Source organism: Sceloporus undulatus, chromosome 1 (genome assembly GCF_019175285.1).
Source record: "Sceloporus undulatus isolate JIND9_A2432 ecotype Alabama chromosome 1, SceUnd_v1.1, whole genome shotgun sequence".
Lineage (NCBI taxonomy): Eukaryota > Metazoa > Chordata > Lepidosauria > Squamata > Phrynosomatidae > Sceloporus > Sceloporus undulatus.
In genome coordinates, this window is record NC_056522.1 from 256,497,078 (window position 1) to 256,520,851 (window position 23,774).

Below are 23,774 nucleotides of genomic sequence, written 5' to 3' on the forward strand. Positions count from 1 at the left end.
AATTAGCCTCTGATTTCCCAGTGGTAATGCTTCCATAGTAATGGCCAAAGAAAGAGTCCTCTTTCCCCTCCCTCCTGAAAATTATCAGGATTTTGCCTAAGCAGAGGCAACTTTTGGAAAGCAGTAAACTGTTATTTCAACGAAACCCAGTGTGATTTCCTGTTAAGTTCTACAACAGGGTTCCTAAATCTTAGGGTCTGGCCCCTCTTTTCTAGTCCTCAGGGCAAAGGCGAGGAACTGAGAGGAGAGTGCAATCTTGAAAGTGTGTGTGTTTAGTTGTTAGACTTGATGTTTTTGTTCTGATGGCATACTCTGTGAACAGCTGTGATCTGCTGCTTAAAGTTTCAGTGACATTGCCAGGGCCCACTCCCCTGTAATATCATAAGGCACATCACCCTTAGGCCAGCTTTGGCCGAATTATCAAGGGCAGGGTAGTTCTGACCAAGCAACCATATTCTACAAAGTAATGTGCGTCTGGAGAAACTCTGCACTTTACATGGGAACCATCACTGATGAAATACAGCTGTCCTTCCCTCATATGACAGGCCCCAGTGTGATTTACATAGACCCAGTACAGATGGGCCAAAAGCGGTGTGGCTGTGCCGATACTAGGCCTTGGGGAGCGCGCAGCAGCCCTAGTATGTATGTGCGCTGCCATTTTGGTGCACGCATGTTTAGACCGGGCATACCAATGAGGTCTTGTGCGACGTGTCCAAACAGCTTGGTGCACAAGACACGTCACCGCAACACCCCAGGGAACAAATGGAGTTAAGCATCACGGAAGAAAAGAACTCCATTTCACAGCTCCTTTGGCAGTTGGATTGTTGCCCGCAGCCGTGAGGCCGTCCCTTTCTTCTCATCTGTACCGGGCCATAAACATGTCTTCTTAAGCCTCATTCCCACTGGGCATATAAACTGACATATCTTGCTGCGAGTCCGCTTCAGATCGAGTATTGGAATTGTATTCAAATCATGGTTATTGTCCTCCCCACCGGCACATACGGACTTGGTTTTATAGCTCACATTCATTCCCATTTACATTTCTCTGGGGTATTTACGTGGATTTATTTTGTCCCCATTCCCATTTGTGGAACCATTTTTCTGTTTTTTTAATTACTTTGAGCTGTTGCGAAATGCTTAGGCAATTAGACGTCATTGTGACACCTATTTCTTCAGTGCATTTTGACGTGACTATTTTTGTTCCCTGTTCCCATTGCATCTTAAAAACCTGTTTTTCTTATTTTTGTTTTGGGTTGAGCAGTCAGTCAATCAATCGTTAGGCACCAAGCCTGGCTCCAACCACAGCAATCAAATGAATGCAAGCCACTAGGCACTTAGGTGCTCAATCACCAAAGGAAAAAATAGTTTACAATGTGTTCAAGGGTCTTCTGACACTCTATGTCTGTGCAGCAGGGGACAGTTATGCTGGTGGGGAGGGGGAAAATATGCTTACCGTGCTTTGGCTCAATGTGTGCAAGTAGCTTTGTTTGGAAACCTGACAGGTGTGTCTAGGCATTGAAAGCTTACATTTTAAAAAAAAATTTATTCGACTACACACACACCGATGGCTTCCTGCACCACAGGGAAAGGCTACGGAAATGGGAAAATGGTGCTGGGATGCCAGGAAAGAGAATAAAGGGGTGCCACCCCCAGACTAGCCCCTTTAACATTGGCCCTCCCCTTTCTAAAATACCGATTTGGACACCCTTGTTGTTCCCATTAATTTGCCCGATTGGACATGGTCCCTTGCAAAAGAACTTCTGGAAAAGTGTCAGGATACCCGGATTATCCACTGCTGATTTGGGTTTTTGCTAGAGAAATCGGACTGATTCAAATGGGAACGATTTCCCTATACAGTCGACCCTTGCCTTATTGCGGGGAATCCATTCCGCCCCCCCCCCCCCACGTAAGGGAATTCCGCCTATGCTCAAGCCCCATTGGAAACATGGGGCTCGCTGCATGTGGCACAGCAGTGCAGCGGTGCACAGGGCACCAGGGCACGTGCACCCATTGAATGGGACGTGTTGCCCCTCTGCCCCGTGCGCTCCCCGCGGCTTGAGCGCGTATGTTCAAGACCATGTAAAGTGCACCCGTGTATAATTAGGATTGAACGGAAATTCAAATGGGAACGATGTCCTTATAATCCGATTCTTGATTCGCTTTATAACCCAGTGGGAATGGGGCCTTAGACCCCCCCCCCCTTTCTTCTTACTGCTTAAAACTTAATTGGGATTCCCTACTCCAGCAAGAGAAGAAACTGATTCACACATGCAAAGATGCACTTGGACCTGTTGCCTCCACCAGGGCTAGAATTGTCAGTCCAGGATCAGCCTAGGCCTTGAGGTTTCTAGGTCAAAAAATCTAAGACCCAGAGACAGCCCCTGGTGATGTCATTAAGCATTATGCATTAATTACAATGCAGATTTGTTCATTTGTCATTCAAACACATACATACACACTTATACCAATAGAGAGGGAGAACTTTTTTTTCCTGTTTAGAAATTAAGACAGGGGGCTGTTTCCAGATCAAGGAGAAATGAGGGGATTATCCCTTCTAGCATATTTAAGAAGATAGAATAAAGAACATTTAATCTAGCTTGCTTGCTGCTAGCCAAAAGGTAGATGCAGAACAGAGGGTGAGTCCTGCCACCATAAAGAGTAGAAAGGAAGGAGGAAAGTACTAAGTAAACACATAGTTCCCTGGAAGGTCTTTGCAAGCTGCTGCAGCAAATTATAGCAAGTTGATGCTCTCCTAGCTGAGCTGGAAATCTGTACACAGTCTTTTCCTCTTGCCTGAAGCCAAGTCCTGCAAAGCTGAAAAATTTGCACCCTCCTCATCTACCTGGACATGCCAATAGGAACTAGCATTCTGGATTATGAGTATATAGTACCTAAATACCATAAGAGAGCCACAGTTTAAAATCTATGCCATAACCCAGCTGCAACCGGGATTTTCCCGGTTTTGGCAGCACCGTCCCCCTCCCGTCATGGGTGCCGCCAATAAACCTTCCTCCTCCTCCACCCCCTCTGCCCCAGGCCGCGTGGAGGAGGCAGAGGTGGTGTCTGCTGCGCGCAGCCGTGCCACCCACTCCGCTTCCCTGTGCGGCCCCGCGGCCGTGCAGCCTAGTGCTGAGGAGGAGGGTGGCGCGGGGAGGTGGAAGAAGGTGGCATGGCCATGCGCAGCAGGCGCCACCTCCGCCTCTATGTGGCTGCGCGGCCTGGGGCGGAGGGGGTGGAGGAGGTGAGTGGTGCCTCCTGTGCGCGACCGCGCCACCCACCTCCTCCGCCCCCTCCACCTCAGGCCATGCGGCAAATGGACGAGGGGGAGAAGGAAGAAGAGGAAAAGGAGCAGGGGGGAGGTAAGGAGGAGGAGGAAAAGGAGGAGGGGAGAAGAGAAGGAGGAGGAGGAGAAGAAGGTGAGTGAGTGAGTGAGTGAGTGAGTGAGTGAGTGAGTATGTGAGTAGCCAGAGGCCTCAAGGTGTTTTTATTTTTTGGGGGGGTGCTTTTAATGCCAACAAGTCTCCCTTGTTTTGACAATGATAGTGTGGTGGTGGTGGTGGTGGTGGTGGTGGTGATGATGATGATGATGATGATATGAGTCAGCTTCAGAGGCATGCAGGCACTGTTTCAGAAGCCGAGAGAGTGTCACCTTCCAAAGTGTGTTTTGGGTGCTTTTAATGCTAACGATTTTCCCTTGTTTTGACAGTGATAGTGTGATGATGATGATGATGATGATGATGATGATGATGATGATGATGATATGAGTCAGCTTGAGAGGCATGCACACACTGTCTCAGAAGCCGAGAGAGTGTGACTTTCCAAAGTGCCTTTTCTGTGTGTTTTTGGTTCTTTAATGGTGATATTGATATCAGCAAGCCTCTGAGGCACAGCCAATGTAAATTGCTGTGATTTTTACAAACTCATGCGCAGTGAAGAAAAACCAAAGTCCCTTGACCAAGTACACACTTCTGAGAAGTACACTTGGTGCAAGAACTGTGAAACCACCTTGACATGTTCAATGTGCATAGCCATGTTAAACCATGCTAAGTGTTAAACCCAAGGGGTTTGATTATGGAATAAGCCTCTGAAATATGCAAGAGGCCATGTTCAGTAAAGCCATGTGAAATGCCCAAATGTGCTGTTGTGTGTGTTTTGGAATGGAGGTTGGTGGTGTTTGGCCAGAAAGGGAAGTACATTTCTGCCATCTGTTTAGGAATAATGCCCAAATGTCTTCCATTTTGATCATGCCTAAGAAACATGCATTTATATTAACATTTTTTAAAAAGCACCAAATGTTTTCGCGTGTCCTCCATTTTTAGAAAAATGTGTCCTCCATTTGAAAATGTTATCCTACATTTGTCCTACATTTGTCCTGGTTTGGAGGTCCTAATTTATGGCAACCCTATGTCTGAGTGATTTTTTAACATGTAGTAGTGCTCCACATGAGAGCAACAGTCCTCTCTCCCCACATCATTTAATATCTGCAGTTGCAAACTTTATAAAGTGATTATGCAAGAAAGTGAAGTGTAGAACAACAACAACAGTTAACACAACAGTTTATATTGCATACTTTACAGCACCTGACTCAAAATGGCTTTTATCCTAGCTTTCCTTCAGTTGTCTGCTGGCGTTCCCTAGAATTGTTCTCCTCTAGATACCGGCTCAGAGAACTCTTCAGTTCTTACTATTACTACAGATAGGCCTGTGGGCATTATATTAGCAATAACAACAAAAACAACAGATAAACAATAAACATATAAAATAACAAATATAAAAACAATTAAAAGGCTTTTTTATTATATCTGTAGCAAACGGTAAAACAAGGGAATGGCAGGGGCACTGCCTGGAGAAGATGATGAAATGCAAACAGGGGACAAAGAAATGGCAGAACTACTCAACTCCTTCTTTGCCATGATCTTCTCTCAAAGAGAAATAGTGTTCAACCTGGGGAAAATGGAGCAGATGATGCAGTAGGCAGAATGCAGCACAGAATAGTAAAGAGGTAGTATAGGAATGCCTGTCTGCTCTAAACAAATTCAAGTCTCCAGGGGCAGATGAAGGAATACAATGATCACTGAAAGTCATTATGGATTTCTCAAAAACAAGTCAAGTCAGATGAATCTTATCTCACTCTTTTAACGAAGATACAAGCTTGACAGATGAAGAGAATGCTGTGGATATAGTGTAGCCTGGTTGCAATAGGACCTTTGACAAGGTCCCCCATGATGACCTTGGGAAAAAGCAAGTAAAATGTGGGCTAGACAATGGACTTGATCACATGGGGAAAATAGGAGATTTAAACACTTATTATCCCATGAAAATTGTGCAATTCGAATTAATATTTTCTCACACATCGCAGCAACAGATCATTTACGGGATTTCCCTGTGAACAATTGTTGCTATTTATTGCCTGTTTATTCCCAGGATAATGGCAATTTAATCACAATGTCATGTGAAAATGTTAATCACGATTGCACAATTTTCACAGGATAATCAATGTTTAAACCCCTGATTTTTCCCATGTGATTAAAGTCCAATGTGACTGTTAGGTGGATTTGTAACTGATTGACTGGCTAGCTAAATCCAAAGAGTGTTCACCAGTGGCTCCTCTTCATCCAGGAGAGAAGTGACTAGATGCAGTCTACATGTTTCTGTCCTGGACCCAGTGCTATTCACTTGACTTGGATGGCAGAATAGAGGGTATACTTATCCAATTTGCAAATGACACAAATTATGGAGCAGCTAATACAGTCAGACCTCCACATCCATGGATTTTTTTTATCCATGGATTCAAGCATCTGTGGCATTAAAATATTTTTAAAATATATGAACCCCCAAAAGCAAACTTTGATTTTGCTATTTTATATAAGGGGCACCATTTCTGTATGATTGTATTTAATGAGACTTGAGCATCCACAGATTTTAGTGTCCACAGACCCAAGAGGATACCATGACCCAGTGGATACCAAGGGTCTACTGTACCCAAGAGGACAGGATCAGAATTCAAAATTACTTTAACAAATTGGAGAGTTGGGCCAAAACTAACAAAATGAATTTCAATAGGGTAAAATTTAAAGCACTACACTTAGGCAGTAAAAACAAAATGCATAGATATAGGATGGGTGACATCTGGCTTGACGGCAGTACATACGAAAGGAATCTGTGAGTCACTTAGTAGACCATAACGTGAGTCAACAGTATGATGCAGCAGATAAAAAAAGTCAATGTAATTCTTGGCTGATCAATAGGAGTATAATGTCTAGATTGAGGGAAGTAACAGTGCCACTCTATTCTCCTTTGGTCAGACCTCACCTGGAATATTGTGTCCAGTTTTGGGCACTACAGTTCAAGAAGGATGTGAACAAGCTGGAGCATGTCCAGAAGAAGGTGGCTAAAATGGTAAAAAGTCTGGAAGCCATGGTCTATGAAGGGTGGCTTAGATTGCTGGGTATGTTTAGCCTAGAGAAGAGAAGTTAAAGTGGTGACATGATAGCCATGTTTAAATATTTGAAGAGATGTCATGTCGAAGATGGAGTAAGCCTGTTATCTGCTGCTTCAGAGACTTGGAAGATTATCAGACGCACGTTATCCCATCATTTTCCTAACAGGATACACATGTGTTTAACTTCAAAGACGGGTCTTACGGCATTCTCCCATATGTAACCCGTGGTTATCCCACAGCTTTTCAAGGATGGGAAAACCCAGGCAGTTGTGGTCCAAACAATTAGCTTTCCAAATGCTGCTTCGGCAGACATCATGTCTTGTCCCCAGAATCCACTATTCTTTTATGTTCAATGAAGTGTTTAGTATCATGCTGATATTTTGATTCTTGCTCATAATGCCTTGAAACTGTTCTAGTCATTTGCTGATAATACCATCTCAAACCACTCTATCTCAAAAGCAGATCCTATATAGCCACATAACTGATTGTCATGGGCTAACAGCTTCGTCTATATACATCCTGATTATAAGGGTTCCTCCTGGGCAACACTTCACTCCATGCATTGAAAGGAAGTACAAAAGACAGGGATGTTGCTCAAGAGGGAATGAAAAAGGTTTGGGGGACCATTGTGATCATTTGTGATATCCTGTGCTTTTAAACTCTGCTGTAGGAGTGTTCAAATGGTAGAAATAGTAGCATTTGAAGCCTCTGTTATGTGTGAATGCTGGACGAAGCCTGGGGATATTGGAATTCAAAACCTTACTCACTTTATGGCTTCAGATCAATGGCTACCTCTCAACATAACCTACCTCACAACATTGATGTAAGGTTAAAAATGAAGTGGATTACCATGAACACTATATTGAGCTCCTTGAAGAACATGTGAGATATAGATGTTTCAAAAAAATAAATCCAGACAACAACATAATATGCAGATGTGTATTTGGCTGTTACTCCATATACTTGGATTTCCTTTTTTTCAGCAAGGTTCAAGCCTGATCCAAGCAACTGAAAAACTTTGTATTTCAATAAGAATATTGTATGTGGCAATAAGGTTTAGATTTGCTTTAAAGGTAACAAGTTATTAAAATGGCTTTGAGGACAATAAATAAATAACAATTTGTACATAAAAACTAAATTAAAGGAGGTTTGGGGGATATGTCCTGCTGTCCAAAAAATTATTTTCAAAAACATGGTGGAGTGTGATGTGCCACAGCAAGTGGGCTGGTATGCTCCATCTGTGAATGGTGTGTGTATGTGTGTTTGTTAAAGCTGGATTGAAAGGTGATAAGAACATTTCATGTCCTCATTGCAACAGACATAACACACTGACCCAATGTGGGTGTTGAAAGTTCCCTCAACTGGCAGCCCATAATGGGGTGTGATTGGGACATTTCCTGGTAATGTTACAAAGGGATCAGATCAGCTTTGTAAACTCTCCAGATGAGAGGTGAGAAAAGTCCCAGAGAGAGATTTTAGGAGTGATAAACATCACACACCATACATCTTCTTTGCTGAGTCTGGCAAAGGTGAGTATTCATAAAACTGGGTAAAATTGTATGGATGAACTTAGGGAAGAGTCTTGAAGTGGTGTGAGCTTCATGAGAAAGCAACTGTAATTCTAAATATTTCATTTGTTATTTTATTTTTATTGCCTGGGAGGGTGAGGTCCCGGTGGGATTTTCTGCATCATGTGTCAAAACTGGCTGGCTGGCTCTGGGTTCTCTGCATCTGGTCATTTGCTCCTCTACCTCAGGCAGCAAAATGTGTTTAGTTGACCAGCAGGTACAATAGTATGAGAAGAAACAAGACAAAGAAAGAAAACAGGGACTCTCTTGATTAAGCAGCCATTAGATATGAGAGAATCTTTTACCTTTCCTTGAAAAAGCACGCTTTGGGAGTCTATGACTTGATATTGTTTCATCTGAAGGGCAGCTAACTGTATTCCGGAACTGGTGATTGCCGTGTTCAATACGAAGAGCTCTGTGGCAGTGATGTCAGACGCTGGACTCCTCCTGCAGAAATTCCTCCGGGGACATCCCAGAGTTTTTGGGGTGAGCATTATGCATGGAAGGTTTAGGAGCCCAGGAACACAAAGAGCTCTTTCTCATCTAGCTTAGCAGTGGTCAAATATCATTAACATGTGAGTGAATTTAATGCAAAACAACATTGAAAGTGGGAATTAAATGGCCCTGCTAAACCCTATCCTTTGTTCCATTAAGTGACCAAGGCCCCAATCCCATCTAGAACCAGAGAAGGACATGCTGGGGCCCTTTGCTATGTCCAACATAAGTGACTCCACAAAATATGTACTTAAAAGCTGCCTATAACACGAGGCCCTAAGATGTAGTTCACTCAACTTTTTATAAATATGGCATTGATCCCATCCCATTCTGCACCTTTCAAAATGGGGCACATGCAACTATCCTTCACTTTTTTTCCTCAGAACAAATTCTTTTGGAATGACAAGATGCTTCTCTCCTATCTGCAGGCCCTTCTGATGGTGATTGGGCTGATCCAGGTGGCCTTTGGAGTTGTTTTGTATATCTACCCTTGTGTCCCCAGGGATGAGCTGGGAACCCATTTCTATTCAGCTGCACTGGTGAGTGGACAGCACCTGCATCTCCAGTAGTTTCAATCTCCAGATGAGTGACAGCACCACTTACATGGCCATGAACAGCCTTACCTTTAAGACCCACTTGCTGCCATTCCTCATCTTCTGTAGTGAGGGAGGCCAGTCCTAAGGTAGACTGCAGATAGGCAGCTGAACTACTGTGATGCCACTTGTCTCTGGAATTGGTATCTCTTCCTCACTACAGAGGTCTTGGAAATATTGGTGATCTAAGCATCATAGGACCCCTAATCTCTTATCTCCCAGATGCTTTTAAGATCACTGTCTGTGCCTCAGAAATGGAGAAGCCACAACTCAGTGGAAGAGTGTGTGCTTTGCTGGCAAAAACCCCAGCCTGTTCAGTTTCTCATTAAGAGGATCAGTAGCAGGTAATGGAAAATTTTGCTGAAACCCTGGAGAACCAGGTCAGAACAGATAATGCTGCACTAGATACAAATAGTTTAATGTGGTCTACAGCAGTTGTCCCTGTTCCTAGATTTCATTGTAGAAGCTAAAATTTCCAGAATGATTCAAAGACTCTCTCTTGGATATATTCCAGCATCTAAAATGTTTATTGCTATTAGCCATAGGCCAATGCAAGTGGATGTATTCAATAAATGCACAAGTTATGTGCATGGATATTCGTGCTTGGTGTCACAATATGGCATAGTAATTCAGGCACAATGCTGAGGCCCATATATGATTCAGATGTGGCTCAGTTGGGTGGCAACAACAGTCCTGAGCTCATATGGTGTGTTTGACTTTGCCAGTGTCACCCTCTTAATTGCACTGTTCCTACTCCAGATGTGTGTCTATTGAAGCCAAAGATAACATAGATTAAGATGTGTATCACAAAAGCTGCAGTCTCTGTAACTAGCCTTTGAGGGAGAGAGAGAAGAGCATACCAGAGCCTGGCAGGGCCAAAGCAAAACCAAGGGGAGTGAGCTCAAAGTTGAAGTGGCTGAAACTTCCTCTTCTCATAGACATGTGTGCACAAGCATTAAGACACATTCATACACAGAAAAATCCCACATTTCCTTGCTCTACCCCCCTTGGTCAGCAATCAGGGTTATAAATTCCATTCCCTTGTTTCCAATAGAATGAATTAGTTGCTAAGCAGAGGGAAATTTATGGGTTGCATGGCATGGGGAAAGAAAGACTAATTCTTCCCTTGCCATATGCACCCCTCCAATTTCCTGCTGCATTGCAGCTGGGTGTGGGGTGGGAAACACATCATTTTATTGGTCTCAGTGGAAGATCCCTCTGTCCCAGTCTAATTACTACAGGCTGAGGAGGGGGAAGGTTATACTGCCACCTTTGACAGACACAAACTATTTTGCTGGGACCTCACATACATTGAATAATATTCCAGTGTATTATAAGAGCATCAGGGTTATGTTTGTGCTTGGCAAATTTCGCACAAATGAGAAATGCATGTACCACTGTGGATTAATCATGTGAACTTTAAAACATGGGGGATAGAAGAGCACCTGTCTTTCTCTATTTTGTGTTGAAGGTAGGTTTTCCATAGAGATTGGTTACTCTCCAGATCTAGTTGAAAGGAAAGTGCTAATTCAGATGCTGGGATAGCAATATTTACATGCATCTACTACTGTAGCATTAATGGAAAAAACAAACAGAAGACTGAATAACAGTGTTGTCAAGTTTTTGTTTTTTTAAGTGGCAATTTCTGGTTGCTTCCATAAGGGGGAGGAAAAAAATCAAAGGGGTGCAGCCAGTGGGAAGTGGACACTGTGGATGATATCACATGAGGATTTTTGCAACTCCAATCCGAACCCACTCCAGGCCCAACCATGCGAGTTCACATTATAATGTGATAGATTATCACACATGATTGCTTTCTATGGGGGGTCATTCCGAAGCCAATCTTAAATCACTCCTGTCACTCCTGATGTAGGTGAATTCGTTGAACTGGCGAATTCAAAAATCTTTTTCCAAAGTCAATTCGAATCCAATTAGAATTGGTCTTGGTGTGGAATGCAACTTTGCTTCGGTCCTGGTACACCCCCCCCCCACAACCTCCAAGGTGTCACATTTTCCATGATGCCACGCTGCAATTTTGCTCCATTTGCTTCTGGTACTCCCTCTGCTTCCATTGCTGCTAAGGGGGAAATGCCGTTGTTTCTGATGCTGCTGGGGAAAGAGGAGAGAGCTACTGGGGAATGAATGTATTCGTGTTTTAACGTGGACAGAGCAGAGGGTGGGAAGTGGGTGGAACATGCCTCCCCTCTCGCACTGGTCACTTCACTTCACAAGCAACATTTTTTTTTTTGACAGATTGTGTGAATGCTGGTGCTTTTAGATTGATAGAACGTGTGTGAATGCTTGTGCTACATATGTGTGTATAGGAAGGAGACATGCTGGCGAGGAGGGGGAAAAGCAACTGGTTCTGATGCCGCTGGGGAAGGCTGCTTGTTTGGATGCAAAAATGGACTATAAAGCCCATGGGAAGGCTGCTTGTTTGGATGTAAAATGGACTATAAAGCCCATAGAAAGAGTGCTGGTTTGAGTGCCAAAATGGACTATAAAGCCCAAGAACACGAAGCAATCATTCATGTGAAGCTAGCGTTCATGTGAAACAGGAACCAGGAAGTGGCCCCCTTCTGCACCCTGGAAATGCAAAGGTTCGTGATGCATTCAGAGCCCCACTGAGCATGTGCAAGGGTCCCAATTCAAATTGGTGACTCCGCATGGTGTGATAATTTATTTTGCACTTGCTCTACTTTGCCTCAGGAATGACTACAATTTCGATCTTCACATGTGATACTTCATCACATGAATTGCCTTGGATTCGAATTGACTGCTTCCCCTTCCCTTTGGATTGGCTTTGGATTGGAGTTCCAATTTTACATGTGATAAACTCCTGTGTGAATTTGACCACTCCATGTCATACTCTCCAACTGTCCCAGTTTGGCAGGGACAGACCCAATTAATTCTCGGTGTCCCACTTTTTCAGATGCTTTTCATGTCCTGGTCTCTCTTGTCCTCCCACTTTCCTTGTTGACTTCCACTGCTGCAATTCAAGGAGCAAAAGTACACAGTTAACTCAGCAGGCAGGGGAGGAGGAATGTTGCCCTTCCCAGTAGACTTTAGTTTTTCATTTTTACAGGCTTTGCTAAATTCACTACATACACTCCAGAGCTTCTCTGCTTCACATAGCAGTTTTGTGTGTTCTTTCTCATTAATAATCTCTGCCCTATTTTTGACTAGCCCTTTATACCATATTCTGAAGTTGCTCAACCACATGTGTCACAATGTTCATCTGTGAAATATTGGAGGGTATGCAATATGCTGAAGTCTCCTCTCTCCAACCCCAAGCTATACAGTAAGCTATACAGTCCTCTTACGCAAGAAAGACAGCATGTACTGTATTTAATATGTTCTGCCTTTGCATCACATATCTATTGAGAAAGACAAACCACATGCCCAGTGACATCAGTGCATGATAAAAGCATGGACCTTTCCATTATTTCAGTGTACGCTGAGGTATTTTGTGTGTGTCCATGTGTACCCACCCATGCACAATTCTAACTTGCATATAGTGGTATCAGCTAAGAATAGGGATTCATTTGCTATTTGAGGTTCATTGCGTGATTTTGTATGCGTGTCTTGAGTCCATCACATTTTTTCATTTATTGTCTCCAGTTGATTTTCGCAGGCATCCTCACCCTTGCCGCAGACAAAACCAACAGCCTGGGACTGGTGAGTCTGTTGGAAATCCTATGAAGAAGCAAGAGAGGTCAACCCCAGTTCCACTAGTTTAATGTTTATCCTGATCACCCATAGATGATGATTCCCCTCTTCAAATAATCAAACTAGCTTTAAAAGAGAATGCATTTTCCCTGTCTCTCACAATGGGATTATCTCCTAGATATACACTTCAGCAACCAGATTTGTACATGAAGCCTGTGTTTGCTACTTAATGACTCATTACAAAACAAAACATGTTAAATGCCAGAAGCATAGGTGAAGAAAAACAAATTCTATGTCAAACATCTTTAACCATTTGGAGCAACTCTTCTAAATACATGCTAAACATATAGTTTGACCAGAATGGCCAGGTCATGTTCAGTGCTGTTTTTGCTCATGTACAACTGTGAATCAATTTTATACTGTTTTATCTAGATGATTTAAATTATTTTAAAATATTTATTGTAAAGCCTTTAAAATGTTTTTATCTTGTGAACTGCTTTGGGTCCCTTTCTTGGAGAAAAGCAGCATATAAATGAAATAATTAAATAAACAAACTAAATTCACACTATGGTAACACTTACAAGGCCAGCTAGAGGCACAAAAATATGTGCCAAGTTTTGAAACTTTATATACAATTTCATGCCTATTTTGGTTGTCCTAATAAATGTATTACATAAAGTCTGGATCCATCTTTATGGCCAATATAGTTACTTCTGCTTTTAATCTGTTAAAAGGCTTTCAGAGTAATGAGTGGATCTGTCAGCTTCATTTTCTTCTACATTAATTTTCTAAATTCTTTCTGTTGAATTTATTAAGAAATATATAAATTCTGAAAAGTTGTTACTTTAAACAATGAACCAAATGCATTCCTCACTCATCCTTAGGCTTTGAATTCATCTTTCCTAACAAATCACTACCACTATGTGGCAGTGCTGCATCACCCATGTTTTGTAACTACTGGGGGCAGCATAAAAGTGAGGAAGGAAGAATATAAATATATAATTGATTTTTTTTTAATTTTTGCATGAGCTTTTCTGAATATAAACCCCTTCTTTGAATGGACTGCCTGTTCAGGGAGCAGCTTTATCACAAGCAACCATCATGCACTAGAATGATAACTCGCTCCAGGGATCAGGCATGGTCTCCTTCCTTGGAGGTCTTTAAACAGAGGCTGGATGGCCATCTGTCAGGGATGCTTTGATTTGGATTTCCTGCATGGCAGGGGGTTGGACTGGATGGCCCTAGTGGTCTCTTCCAACTCTACGATTCTATGATTCTATGATTCTATGATTCTATGGTGTGTAAATATGTATGACCAAATGTTAGTGGCATAAACATTTTATGAGTGCCCAAAATGTTAGCAGATCAACAGAGACACAATTACATGTCTAGACTACATTTATTAAGGAGAGACAGATATCCAGCAACAGACACAATTATTTTCTTTTGACAAATTTAACACACCAACATTGGTGAAATGTATAAATCAGCAGTTGTATCTTGAACCTAGCAATACAGCATGTCACTATTTGCATGGTTTAACTATTTGTTGGACTATTAAAGTAAGTACCTAAAAATGTTCATGGTAACATCAGTCCTTCTCTTCCTGTAGGTGAAAGCCTGCCTTACCATCTATGTAATCAGTACAATAGTAGTGGCTGTGATCAACGTTTTCTACTGGATAGATCTAATATACTCTCCTCGGAACCGGGACATCAAATGTTCTTGGAGTGATCCTTTGTGTCAAATGCTACATCAAATTGCAGTGAGTACTCCTCTGTATCAAAGGGCAACACTTTAGATAGCTATTTTAAAGTTCATATGAAAAACCTTTGAAAATCTCATATTCAGCAAAAAGATCTCCATTTGGTGGCCAGTGCATACTATACAAATAACTTTTTCCACAAAGTTTTCATTATATAAAGCTTTGGTGTATTCCTTTCCATGGGAGACTAGACTGGGGGACTACCAAAAAAGCACTTAACCCAGGATATTCAATACCATTTTTTCCCCTGAGTTTTCCTAAATGATCCGCATCAATCCGCATCTTCAGCAGTGTGAATACACTTTGATTCGAATCACTCTGTAGAGTTCAAGGGAATGGAGGCGGCTCCATTTTATCCTGAAACAATGGCATGTGTGAATAACACAAGGGTTAAAATGACTCTGAGAGATTTGCCATCCCAAAATGTAAAGGGAACAGTGATGCCAATATGCATCAGCATCAGCGTGACAATCTGCATCTCTTCAGGACAAAACAAAGAATCATGAGAACTGGAGTCTGGTGGTGCTACTAAGGATGATCTCTCAGAGGTTCCTAGCTCCCCTAACACAATTATGATTTCAGATTCCCTGGATCAAGGGAATAGCTGTCAAAGCAGTTTAAGTCTCTACGGTGCATTCACATCTACATATTTTATTTATTTATTTTTATTTATTTATTTAAGGGATTTATATCCCACCTTTCTCCCAAAATTGGATTCAATACATATAAATATAAATATACATGTACATATGCTTTCAGAGAGAGAGGCTACATAAGCTGCAAGTAATGGCAGCTACTACATCTGATTGTTATTGTTTCCTGTGGCTTTTTTTTGGGGGGGACCATAGAGTGTTTCATTATGAATTCTTTCAGAACTTCTACATTTAGTTCTCTTGTTGGGCAGTATACAGTTATACCAAGTGCAGCAGGTGATATTCTTAAAATCAAGTTTCATTTAAGCAAAAACATCTCAGAATTTGCTGTCAATAATACTGACCTGTTTTTGTATGTATAGAAGAATGTGGTTCGTAGCTGCTGGAGGTTTTGCCTCTTGAGTGATGGCTAATTTAACGGATATCTTGCTCTTTGCCTCGTGTTCTGTTTTTCAGACTTGTTGTACAGGCATGCGTGGGATTGTCCTAGTTTTAACCTCCTTAGGATTCTTTATTGGTATCTCTATGGCGGCCTTCGGATGCAAAGCTGTGTGTCGTCAAAGCACAGACAACGATGATGTGGTAATTTCTTCATGTTTTTTACAGGTGGGCAGGCATGGCAAGAGAGGAAGGAAAGAGCAAGAGAAGGAGATAATGAGATGGAGATGGACAAGAGTAGAGACAGGGATCTAGAAATAGGTTAGCTTGGCCATTACAACCCAGCCCCTACTTTCACCAAACTCTGTAGCTGATTCCAAGACCTGCCTCAGGGGGCACATGATAAACAAGGGACCCTTTCACTTTTCATATTATAGTGCTATGATTCCACTTTAACTGCTATGACAACATCTTATGGAATTCTGGTATAGGCAGAGATTTTAAAATTCAGAGAGCTCTAGTGCTCCTCTGTACTACAAACCCAGGCATGGCAGTCACAATGGAATCATAGTGCTATAATTGTGTGCTGTGAAAGGGCCTGTGATAGCAGTAATAGTGAATGAAAATTAACTAGACTTGAGACTTTACTGTGGAGTTATTAAAGTTTCCTAAGGCTTCAGCCTTTGTTTGGGAAACAAAATATTTAAATATTAAAAAGTATATATACAGTGGCCCCTCCATTTGAAATCCATGTCCCTTGCATATTTGTGGGGGGCAAATGGAGGGGAACTAAATGGCCTGTGTGTGCCTGCATGCACTTGCAGGCACACAACACCATTCAAGCCAATGGGGCTTGAATATTGGCAAGTTTCCGTTTTCGTGGAGCAGGAAAGAGGCCAAGAGAGCAAAGTAGATTATTCTAGGTCATGAGAAGTGCCTGAGTCTGTGTTTCTTTTACAGCCCATTACAGCAGCATCAAGAGATTTTCCTAGTTCCACAGAAGTAAACCGAGAACCTGAACTGTAACTCTGGCTAGTGAGCCTGAATCAAGAGCCCCTGGAGAATTGTTATAACAGCTGTCCCAACAAGTGACTTTTTTGTCCACCTATGGAAAATATACTGGATTTTTGCCCTTCTGCCCTCTTCTCTCTACCTGCTGTTTCCCAAACACCTGGATATGAGAACAGTGGATTGTATTATTTTGTATGTTGATCACTTACCTAGGTCCTCCAGTGTAATTCTGCCAGAAGTTGACCATAGAGTTGTGCTGGAGAACCTAAAGGTTGCTAGAGAAAACACTTTTCTAGGCATTTATAAGTCTTCCAGCATGATTCTATGATCAATGTCTGTCAGATGTTGACCATAGAGTTGCACTGGAGGACGTAGAGATTGCTAGTGAGGTGTTCTTAGGTTAAAAGAATAGGTTTTTTTAAAAAAATGAGGATTTCAGCATTCACAGGGGTCCTTCATCCCTAACCCCGGTGAATGTGGGGGGAACCACTGTATTTTTCTGCCCCATGTTTTTTTTCTTAGTATTGTCTATGCCACTGGTGACATGCAGTCTGAACTGATGCGGCTGCAGAATGCAGCCTTCTAACCCATGTTTAGACCTGCAACTGCTGGTACTCTGAGCTAAAACCCTGTAATATAATACACTGCAGGGAGAAATCTGGCCTTGTGTCCTCAAGATTCCTGTTGTGGAAAATAGCTCTCCCCCAAAAGAGCTACTAGGATGGCTCTGTGAGTACATTGCTGTTGCTCATGTGTTGGTGAAACATCTGAAACAAAGTGAAGATAATAACAGAACCCAGTATTCTGAAGGTAATTTACAGTTCTATGTATAAAGAGGCTTTTTGACACCTTAAAGACTGAGAAATTTGTTGTAGCATAAACTTCCAGTGCCTTTAAAAAAAAACCCAACTTCTGAATTAAAATAAATTAACAGCTTCAACTCCATCACCCGTGGTTTGACAGGGGACCTTTTTATTTTTCATCAGCATATTAATCCCACTACATTTATGTTTGTCACACAACAACTGTTTTGTGAATGCGCCCCACCCCCCTTAGTAAAATAATGATCACTGGCTGTACTTTCTTCTGACCTTACTATTCCCACCCCCAACTATGGGTATGGAAATCTGCCACACTGATAATAATGTTTCATGCATCTGATGAAATAGACTTGCCATGATCAAGTGGTGTAACGGTGCATGCTTCCTGATTGTAATAAAGCAGGGTTCCCCTAAAACCCTTGCTTAATGCAATGTGTTATGTTGCAGGAAAAACAATCAAGAATTTTGCAACATTTTAATAGAAATGAATTGATTGCCAAAATGAAGTTGCTTATGTAATTTTTTTAATGGTCACGATCCTGAAGGATCCTTGGTAGCATTTAAACAGGTTGGTTGGGATTTGTAAACTTCTTGGGACCTGGACTTTAGAGGGCCAGGTCCTCTTTGAACCCCGAAGGTTGAAACACATTGCAAAATAAATGTTGGTATCTCAGCAAACCAGAGATGGCTATAATGTCTGTTGCCAAATTTAGGAAGGGAGCTGTCATCATGTCTCTTGCCCCAGATCCAGTAACATCTATCCTCAGCCCTCCTTTGAAACACTTGCTGTTTAAAAAGAATACCCCAGTTTTGTTCCTTTTGTTTTGAGGTTTGACACAGAGGAAACCACAGCATTGCATGGAAAGTATAAATATACTTCTGATAGGAATTTTGCTAGCTCTCATACTGAAGCTATCTTTCATATTATGTCAAACTGGGCTAAAACCGACAGCCCACTAAAATCCTTATTACTGAAATGTAGTTCAAGACATGTTTGTTTAGAAACAACTCTCACCAAATTGAATGGGAATTATATGTGTATAGGGGTGGATCCATGTTGCTCTGTCCCTATGCTTGCTTACTTCTGGGCTGATATGACTTTTTTGATTTAATTTCTCCTCCAGTCCTCTAGATTACAAAGTGTAATGGTCTCTCTTTCTCTAATATTGAACTACCAGTGAATATAATGAGCAACAGATAGTCACTTTCTATCAGAAGTTCAAACTTCACAAAACAACAGCTAATTAAGAGCCTATTATCCTATGAAGGGAAAGCAACAATGAGTCTTGTGTCCCCAAAAGGCTGAGCAACAATGTTGAGTAGCAAAAGACACAAAGTGCAAAGGGATCTTGCAGCACCTTTGAGACTAACTGAAATATAGATGATAGCATGAGCATTCTTAGGCTTGAGCCTACTTCTTTCAGCTAATCTCAAAGGTGCTCCAAGATCCCTTTGTATACTGATTTTCCAGACTAAAATGGGTATGCCTTTGAAAAGACAAAGACAAAGTCAAAGACAAAATAACACTTTAGAATGTAACATCCCTTGAAGGCAAAGCAACAACCAAAGTGTATAATCTTCTTCAAGAGAAGATAGAAGTAGATATAACATTCAATACTTCACAAAACAACACCCAATTAAGAATCTGGTGTCCTCACTGAGCCATCAGTCAACTGGGGGAATGGCAGGAGAAAAATGTATCAAATAAGTGTGTGTGTTTGTGTGAATGTGGTAGTGTAATTAAGGAATATACTTCTTGGCTGTCTATTATTTCTACTGTTTAAGGAAACCTTGCAACAGCAGTTGCAACAAGACTAAATGAAGACCTGGCAGATGTTTTAAAAATTATTTACTTGTTGTTATTTGCTGTCAAGTCGACTTTGACTTATGGCAACTCAATGAATGGTTGTTGTTGTTGCTATGTGCCTTCAAGACATTTCTGATTTATGGTGGCCTAAGACAAACCTAATACAACATGAGTTTTTCTCGGGTTCAGAGTGTGTGACTCACTCACAATCACTGGTGGCGCAGTGGTTAAATGCCTGTACTGCAGCCATTTACTCAAAACCACAAGGTTGCGAGTTCAAGACCAGCAAAAGGGCCCAAGCTCGACTCAGGCTTGCATCCTTCCGAGGTCACTAAAATGAGTACCCAGACTGTTGGGGGCAAATTAGCTTACTTGCTAATTAGCTTACTTGCTGTTCACCGCTATGATCTTTGGAATAGCGGTATATAAATAAAAACAAAAATTATTTTATTAGCTCGATTACAGCAGCTGAGAGGGTTTGGGCAATTCAAAGTAAGGATCAAACCTGTGTATACCAGCTCCAAGAAACACAATTCCATTATGAAAGCCCAAAATGTAGTTTTATTTGTAAAAGGGAATTGCCACGCATACAAAAGCATGGTGTCTCTCTCTCTCTCTCTCTCTCTCTCTCTCTCACACACACACACACACACACACACACACACACACACGAACTAACATTACAAAAGGTGGTAACAGATAGTGAGTTTTGGATTACAGAAGATAACACTATATCAATTCCAGAAGTAAAGGTTTCAGTTGGGGGATTCTGAGAAGTGAAATTTCTCAGCAGCTGCCAGCAGTGCTGAGGAGTCAAGCAAGATACGGACAGAGTGTCTGTTTGAATCCCAAGCAAGACCAAATTGGTGGTGCCTTGGTAAACATATTTATAGGACATAATGTATCCCGGGGCAGATTTTGGAATTAAACTGAAGTTTCCAGGAGGGAAGAATGAGAAGGGAACTTGTAAATGACCAGATAAGCAGTGCAAATGTCTCTGAACAATGGAATATCTCCTTCAGAGGGAAATACTATTGGGCTTCTGTTCATTTGAAAGCCCAAAATCTATCACCCACCATCACTCCTATCAGTAAAACAATTATGCAGATTCTATCTTGATTAATCTATCCTGGTCATGTGCTCTTGGTCTTCCTCCATGCTGAGCCTGTTGGCTCTCCTTATAAGGTCACAGATGTCCTTCTATGACATGGCTAGCTTCCTGCACTGGGGATGCCTCCTTGGCTACATACCTAAAACATCCCTCTTGATATCAACTTGATATTGAAAATGACCAGGATGCAGGGAAGTTAGCCTTTGGGACAACAACTCCCCCAAGGTCACCCAGTGGGTTTCCATGGCCAAGTAGGGAACTGAACCCTGATCTCTAGAGTCATAGTCCAACATTCAAACCACTACGCCATGCTGGCTTTCATACAAGACCTTAAAGTCACCCTGTTAGCAACAGCTCTGTCCAGGTCTTGCAAATTGTTTTGTCTTCACAGATAAGTAAATCTAGATAACTGTTTCATATTCATGACCACTACTTAGCCACAATTTGGATACTATTGCCACAGTTACAACTCCCTCTCGACCTACTTTAGAAGCAAGAAGGAGGTTAGTTCTGCTGGTGATCAGAGTATTCTGGTTGAGGGGATGTTGGGCCAAGAGAAGTTACTGAGTTAAGTACTGATACAGATTTCTGCCCTACTTTTGCATTTTGAACTCAGTTTGAAGCAGCTGAAGTAAGATGAGGACAAAGAGGGAAAGTGAGAAGAGAGAGAAACTCAGGGACATTTTAAAAGCAGCTTGAAAGGTCAGACAACACAGGATTAATTGGGATTGTCCTTGCCAAATTGAGAGTTTTGAAGAGTATGCTGTAGTCCTTGAAAGTAGACTTTCTGTGGATGGGCTAAGCCAGGAGTGTGCAAAGTCCAGCCCTTGGGCCATTTTTGTGATCTCCTAGAAAGTGTTACGGAGCATTGAGGTACATTTATTATTTTATTTTATTTTATTTTCCCAGTGTGTGTGTTGTACTAGTTTATGACCTTTCAAGGTCTCTTGAGAGGGCAATAAAGCCCTTTAACCATAACAGTTCCCTCGGCCAGTATTACAAGAGTCTTCTAGCCAGTCACAGATGGTTTATTGTGGCACTTTGCATGAAGACTAAACCACTGAGATTGGCATGTGTGTGCTGTTGGGAACAGAGTGAATGGAGAAAAGGTAATGTGGCTTTTTCACACACTTATCTGGACTGGACATTTGGAGGCTGTTTTGGTTATGGAAATAATTCATCCCAGTGGCCCGTCTATTAATAAGGGAGGGGAATATGGCCCTTGGTGTCATAACTCACCCTCAAGGGTCTAAGGATTCAGATGGAGAGGAGGAGCCAAGTTGCCAAGAATCTGCAGCTCCTGATGACTGTGGTCTCTCCAGGTCAGAGGGGGCTGAGGCAGAAGGTAGCCCTGTTCCCCAGCAGGAGGTTTCAGATTCTGAAAACCCATTCCCATCATTCATTGAGTGAACCACTCTCTTGCTTCTCCCTTCATCCTGCTGGATATCCTGTGGCTGACTTGGACTGAATTAGCCTCTCTACAGCTGTTGTATTCAAACCACTCGATTCCTAGGACACTTGCAGGATGGAGCATAGGATGCCTGAGGCTGTTTTGCTGCCCTCAAGTGTCCCCCTTCACTTGCCAAAAATATCATATGTAAAGCAGGATTAAACTCTGAGGAAGGAAATTTGGGAGAAAATGGGAGGAAGGAGCATCAACAATTTACTGCTAGCAGAAAATAGCAAGGATTTGGTAGAAAGTTAAGGAAGAAAGCGTAAAGGCAGTTTTACAGTTGAGCACTAAGAAAACAAAGATAATGCCCACAGATAATTTACATAACATTAAAGTAGGCAATGAAGACATGGAAATAGTTCAAGGCTTTCTATACTTTGGTTCAGACAATCAGAATGGAGACTGCACTCATGAAACAGCAAGAAGTTAGAAGTTAATGATTGCCCATGGTAATACGTTTCCAATTTTTTAATGTATAGCTGTGAAAGCTGGACAATGAAGAAAACTGAAAAGAAGAAAATCAAATCACTTAAAATGTGGTGCTAAAGAAGAGTTCTACGGATATTTTGGACTGCTAGAAAGACAAACAGATTGTAGAGCAAATCAAACCTTAACTTTGCCTAGAAGCCAAGACGACTAAACTGCAAGTGTCATACTTTGGCCATATAATGAGAAGTCCTGACTCACTAGAAAAGACAATAATGCTTGGCAACATAGAAGGCAGTAGGCAAAGAGAAAGAGCAAATTACAGATGGATAGACTCAACCAAGGTAGCCCCAGACCTGAACCCGCAAGACCTGACAAGTGGCTTGGAGGTCTCTCATTCATGGGATCACCATAGGTCAAAGGTGACTTAATGGCAGTTAACAAAAACAACATATACGTTTCAGTAAGCAGATACTTTATAATAAATCAGCATATGCTATTATGCATTCATAGTGAAAACAGATGGCATATTTTATCATCTGCATTTTTTAGCTGGCATTCTATAAGAGTGTTGGAAATGTTAAAGTGTTTAGCTCACTCTGTTCCCTGGATCTATTAACCAGATATGCAGCATTCTCTTAATAAAGCAATCTGTGGCAGTCTTTTCCATGCGGAGGATAGTGTACTCTGGCCAAGGAGTTACAGTACTTTAGAGAGCTCAGAGGTTAGTACCTTGGACTCCCTCTCTTTTTCTGAGGAGTTCCCACTCTGTTATCTGTGTTCCAGCTGAGATGTTTGCCTTCTATTTTTGAGCACCTTCATTCGGTCAGCAATTGTTTACACTGGCAGGGCCCTTTGGCACTCTCTCTAGGGTAGCCTTATCAGTAAAATTAAAAGTAAGCAAAAGGATTGGCTCCATGCCTAGAATGGGTAACCATAGAAACCACATGCATTTTGTTTCACTTCACATACAGATTATTTGAAACCTTACCATTTTTTAAAATAATAATTTGTTTAAACCTTAAATTGGGAACCCCCCTCTTATCTTGTGAGGGATGACGTTAGGAATACTTGGCATCTCTCTTTAGCAAAGTAGAGAGAAAACATAGCGTATTTTGAGTGTTGGGCACTGGGAGACCAGAGTTCAAATCTTCGCTTGGCCATGGTAACTTGGGTGAACTTGGACAAGTCACACGCTCTCGGCCTCAGAGGAAGACAATGGCAAATCCCCTCTGGGCAAATTCTGCCAAGAAAATCCTGTGATAGGTTTGCCTTAAGGTCCACATAAGTCAAAAGAAATTATCTGAAGGCACACAACAACAATCGAGCAGAGTGCAGGAGGGCTAGTGCAATATGAACTTGGGGTAGAAACAGGAGAAATTATTTTGGATGCTCCTGTAAGGTAAAAAGGGAAAAAAAGTTATTTTCTCAGAAAATTCATCTCCAGACAAGAAGGAAATAGAAAAAGAAGTTGACCTAAATTAAAAAAAACCTAGTTCTTAAATGTAGGTGTAAGCTAGCATCCATTATTGGGACTGGAGTCCCATGGATGCTCCCTTCCCAGATAAAGAAAACAAAGAAA

General features: G+C 41.7%; 1 protein-coding gene across 2 annotated transcripts; it reads left to right on the forward strand.

The window, feature by feature from the left end:
* Positions 1-7,851: 7,851 nt before the first annotated feature.
* LOC121918934 (membrane-spanning 4-domains subfamily A member 4A-like) lies at positions 7,852-18,720 on the forward strand. 2 transcript variants are annotated; one of them, XM_042444993.1, is made up of 7 exons: positions 7,852-7,971; positions 8,373-8,496; positions 8,889-9,044; positions 12,720-12,776; positions 14,380-14,532; positions 15,642-15,767; positions 16,524-18,720. In XM_042444993.1, exons 2-7 carry the CDS (start codon positions 8,437-8,439, stop codon positions 16,587-16,589), a joined length of 618 nt encoding a protein of 205 aa, XP_042300927.1. In that variant the 5' UTR covers positions 7,852-7,971; positions 8,373-8,436; the 3' UTR covers positions 16,590-18,720. The 2 variants fall into 2 exon arrangements, with proteins under 2 accessions (XP_042300927.1, XP_042300928.1); XM_042444994.1 differs by lacking the exon at positions 7,852-7,971 and having other exon boundaries at positions 8,290-8,496; positions 8,934-9,044.
* The last annotated feature ends 5,054 nt before the right edge of the window (positions 18,721-23,774 follow it).